The sequence below is a fragment of the Trichechus manatus genome, unplaced genomic scaffold (genome assembly GCF_000243295.1).
Source record: "Trichechus manatus latirostris isolate Lorelei unplaced genomic scaffold, TriManLat1.0 scaffold00028, whole genome shotgun sequence".
Taxonomy (NCBI): Eukaryota; Metazoa; Chordata; class Mammalia; order Sirenia; family Trichechidae; genus Trichechus; species Trichechus manatus.
In genome coordinates this window covers 6,324,308-6,328,718 of record NW_004443964.1, presented here as the reverse complement: position 1 = coordinate 6,328,718, position 4,411 = coordinate 6,324,308, and the positions used below count along the sequence as shown (strand labels likewise).

The following is a 4,411-nucleotide window of genomic DNA, read 5'->3' as shown; positions in this document are numbered from 1 at the left end:
AACAAGAGGGTGGAGACAGGGGCAACAGGGATAAGAACCCCACCGCACAGGGCTGTGGTGAAGATGAAAGCGTTAATATACGACAGCACCTACCAGAGCCCGGCATACAGAAGTGTCAGAAAATATGTTTCTTGAAATGGATTCCCAGGCATTCATGAACGCACCTGATCATAAGGATCCTTCCTAAGGGTCATCATCTTGACCTCAGATTCACGGTCCCCTTCCTAAGCAGGCAGGCACCAATGCCAAGGGAGATGAGCTTTGCTACTAGGAAGAGGAGCTATTTTTTTGACCAACCTTTTGGTGGCCACCACCGCTCTTGAGGAAGGAGCTCCCAGTGCTCTTTGAGGGAGACTCCACACATGGTGCAATGTGGCTGCTCCCTTCTCACTCCAGTTGTCCCCAACCCCACCCAAGCTGAAGTTTTAAATTGGTTATGATGTTCCAGAGACCAGAACAAGCCAGATGGGTGTTTGAAGGGAAGCCGCCAAGACAGAGTCTTCTGGTCTCACCCCTAAAGGGAGAAAAGACGCACAGGAAACCACCAGCTCCCCCTGAAGATCAGGGACGGGGGAGACATCCGGAGAGGCCACAAAGGGTCCCATGAGCTGCAGTTCGAGTGACTTCAGCCCACAGGACGAAGCAGGGCTTCCAGTCACTCTGCAAGGGAAAGGACCATGGTTACAGGAGGAGGCGAGGCTGGGAGAAGGAGCAGGCTGGCCTCACCAGCCAGCTTTCACATGAGGATAAGAGTTGACACGTGTCTTGATGAGGATGCCCTGGGGGCCAGTGGCCTGGTGAGGACAGGACAGACTGCGAGGACAGCAGGGGAGCCCTGGTACAGGGCCTGGGGCTCTTCAGACAGCTAACGGACCCCACACACAGGTCCCATCCTCGGGGTCCTCCAGGCTGCTGGACGATGAGCGTCGCCGGGTCTTCCTCTGACCGACAGCATTGTTATCAGCCTGCCAGGTGCCTGGAGAAGAGAAAAGGAAGGTTACAGGAGCCAGGCCTCTGGCCAGGCCCAAATGGTGTCTCCAGCGGTCAGCCCAGGAGGTCGGCATGGACCTAGCAGGATGCGTTACCTGAACACCTGTGCGTATGCAGCCACTGTGCAGAGAGAGAGTGACTCGGGAGGAGGTGCCAGCAGGGCCAGTCACAGTCACTGCCATGGTGGCCACTGCCAGAGGGGGACATGCGAAAGTTCCCTGTTTTGTGAACTTACCCTAGGATCCACTGTTGTGTCTTAATTGTTTGGTTTTGAAGTTTGCCTATGTGTTGTAGTGACAAGCAAAAAGGAACTGGGTCTGGCTGAGATTTCCGCCACCAGCAGGAAGAGGTGCAGGGAGTGAGAAGAGTATGTTAATTTGGGCCCAAGTGTTAGTGTTTGCAGTGGGGGCGAGATGGGGCCCAGGTGACCGGCTGCCCAGCAGGCCCCTGGGACGGAGGAACGGCAGACAGCAGGAGGCCCATCTGACGATGCCGCTCGCCATCTCGGTCTGCGTCTGGGCAGCAGGCTGAGGAGACACCAGCCCAAGGGCCTTGGGGTCCCACAGGTATGGCCCCCAAAGCTCATCACCCTCCCACAAATCTGCAGCGGCTCCTGCGTGAGGACATCCAGGCTTCATCTTCCATGAGTCTCTCCTTCATGCGTGACAGCCAATTCATCCTGCCTCTTGTCTGCTCACTTCCCGGTCATGTCTGCACTCTGTCGTCAGACCCACCTGGGCTGGAATCCCAGTTTACAACTTCTTAACTGTCTGACCTTGGGCAGGTCACTTGACTTTGAACCTTGGTGTTCTCATCCATCAAATGGGAGAGGAGCACCTACCTCACGGATTGCTGTGGGGACTGTGTGAGATAACGGGGGGAGGGGCTGCGAAGCAAAGCCCCTGACCCACCAGGTGTGCTCAATACTAGGAGGAAACACAGCCCCGCCCCACCGTCTAGCCTGGATTTCCTCTTCATTGTTCTCCCAGCCCCAGATCGGCTCTATCCATGCATTTTCTACAGTACAGCTAGAGAGGTCCTTTCCACAGGAAAGGTAGGGCCTTGGCTTCCTGGCCCTCGGGGTTAAGCCCTCACTCCTGGTTCGGAAGGCCTTTCCTCCTCTAGCCACAGGGGACCTCCTGAGCCTCGTCTGCCAGCATCCCCCCCACCACCACATACACCCTAGCCGGGTGAAGTCCAGGGGCTCCCCTGAGTGCCCCCCAGCACCCTGTGCTCCTGCCCCCTTCTCACACTGCACAGAGACCGTTAATCCTCGAACCCCTCCGTTAGACTGTGAGCTCCTTATAGGCAGGGCATGTCTTAGTCACTGCTTTGTCTCCAGATCCTAGGACAGGGCCTGGTCCAGCACAGGACACACTCCATGGACGGGCAGACCAATGGCAAAAGGTGGTCCCAGGGCTCACTGCATCCCAAGTTCCAGGGAGGGCACTCGTGACTCCCCAGGGTCAGCCTAAGCGCTCAGGCCAGCCTAAGACATGAAACCCTCTGAGGGCAGAAATGCCAGGATTGAGCAGGTATGGACTGCAAACATCCTGGTGCGATGCTCCCTCCTCAGGCTCTGACAGGGCACAGGTGGACCCTGAGGGAAGAGGAAGGATTGGAGCAGGAGACTGTGGTATCTTTCACACCCAGACTGAGTCTGCGACGGGGGTCAAAAGTGCCTTTCCCCTCTAAGGGTGGCCCTCTCAGTGTGACGGGATGGATACAAGGCAGTCAGTATTGCCTTTTAAGTTTAGCAACCCCAAAACCAAATGAGTTGTTTGTTCATTTATAAATTTGTTAGATCTCATACCTATTCCTCAATGTTTATGGGGCAGGACTCCGGAACTGCGGCTGTTCAGTAGGAAAGACCAAAAGCACATGGTAAACGAGAGAGAAGACATGCACGCACGCACAAAATAAAAGCAGCAGCAGCAGCAACATCACCACCACCTCCATCACTGCCACCAGCACGCCATGAACGTGGGCCTCAGATGCTGCCCCTAGAGGCTGGCTGACTGGAATCGCATGAGTCCTTGCTACAAGCTCCACTGTCAGTTATAAAGCCCTTAATAAGGGCCCCAAACCAGCTCCTTCTGGAACAGACCCAAGACGGGGATCTGAAGTCTCTGCTCTCCCTAGCTTCCTGACACACTCTGGTGACGGGAGATTCAGCAGTGAAGATGAGGCACCCTTTCCGCTGACAAGATCTCTAAAGGGCCCACAGCAACACCCTGCTGCTGCGTCCGTTCTGCTCAGCCTTGTTCAGCCAGCCAGCCTGGCTGCGGAAAGGAACCTGGGGATGCCGAGGGGGCTTCCTGAGGTGAGTGCTACCATTTTTTCTGGCTGAAGCCAGTGCCTTTAGCCAGAGAATGGAGGCTGGAGATCTGAAATCCTTTGAGGGAGGAAGATAAAGGTACTTTCCATTCGATTTCCACTTTGGGGAAAGAGAACTAGGAGAGTGAAGAGACCTCTAGAGGCAGATTTTGGGAGCACATTAAGGGAAATTGTGCACATCCCTTCCCTGAAAAAATTTAGGCTAATGACCTTTACCAAGCCACTAATTAAAATTATAGGCTATAATAGTTTGTTTTCTTTGTACAGCTTCTCTCCAGGTGAAAGAGAAACAATTCTGATCTTTCCTTAGGGTCAGGAAATGTAACTTTCCTAGTAGCATTGTAGTCTCAGGTTATGAGGCCTGAGGTGAGAGGAATGAACTGAATTTGAGGTCTCCGTAAGTATTTTTAGATTCTACTAGATACGTTCACTCCTGCATAGTGCAGTCAGTTAAAAATATATTTTTATTTCCACTAACCAACCCAAGTTGTTTTTACATTCCCTCGTCTATTCACTGCCCAGAGCTCCTTTTCACAGAACTATCATTTCTCCTCTGATCACTAACTAACCTGCCACCTGTGTAATATTCCATCAAGTTCTTTGGAACCACATCTACTTGGTATGGTCTTGCAGTTCTAATCTTCTTACCACCAACACCTGTCCACTAGAACCTTCTGGAAGCAGTCTCAGAACCTACCACCTGCCCAGTGTGAAGAACTAGAAATCTACTCTTGGTCTTGGGGCCCAAGAAGAGCTGGAAGCTTCTTCAGGGAAGAGGGGCTGGAATGACACAGCATCCTCTCTGCACCTCACAAAGGTGACAAGTGGTGAGGAAGGGAGCCTGAGCAGTCTGGCCACCAGCTGGGCCTCCCAGCAGAGCACGCGTGAGCATGGGAGGGTGGTGCATGGTGCACGGAGAGCACGGATGTTCCCCTGGGCTCCCCTTCTCATCGCCCTCCATGAGGAGTGTGCATCTGCTTGAAGAGGAAAACAGACTCAAGCAGAGACCACGGGCATGAGAAGCTGTCCAGATGAGGAACCAGCTGGCCACGGACATGAGGAGCCAAGCCACCCTATCGCAGTC

At 53.8% G+C, this 4,411-nt stretch overlaps 1 protein-coding gene across 1 annotated transcript in view; it reads right to left on the bottom strand.

Moving 5' to 3' along the window:
• Positions 1-606: 606 nt before the first annotated feature.
• The window catches only part of RNF157 (ring finger protein 157), a 16,754-nt gene continuing 12,949 nt past the window's right edge, over positions 607-4,411 (bottom strand). Inside the window, exon 10 of the mRNA XM_023729230.1 lies at positions 607-976. Coding sequence (XP_023584998.1) covers positions 858-976 — 119 coding nt within the window. The 3' untranslated portion in view covers positions 607-857. The remainder of the gene's footprint in view (positions 977-4,411) is intronic.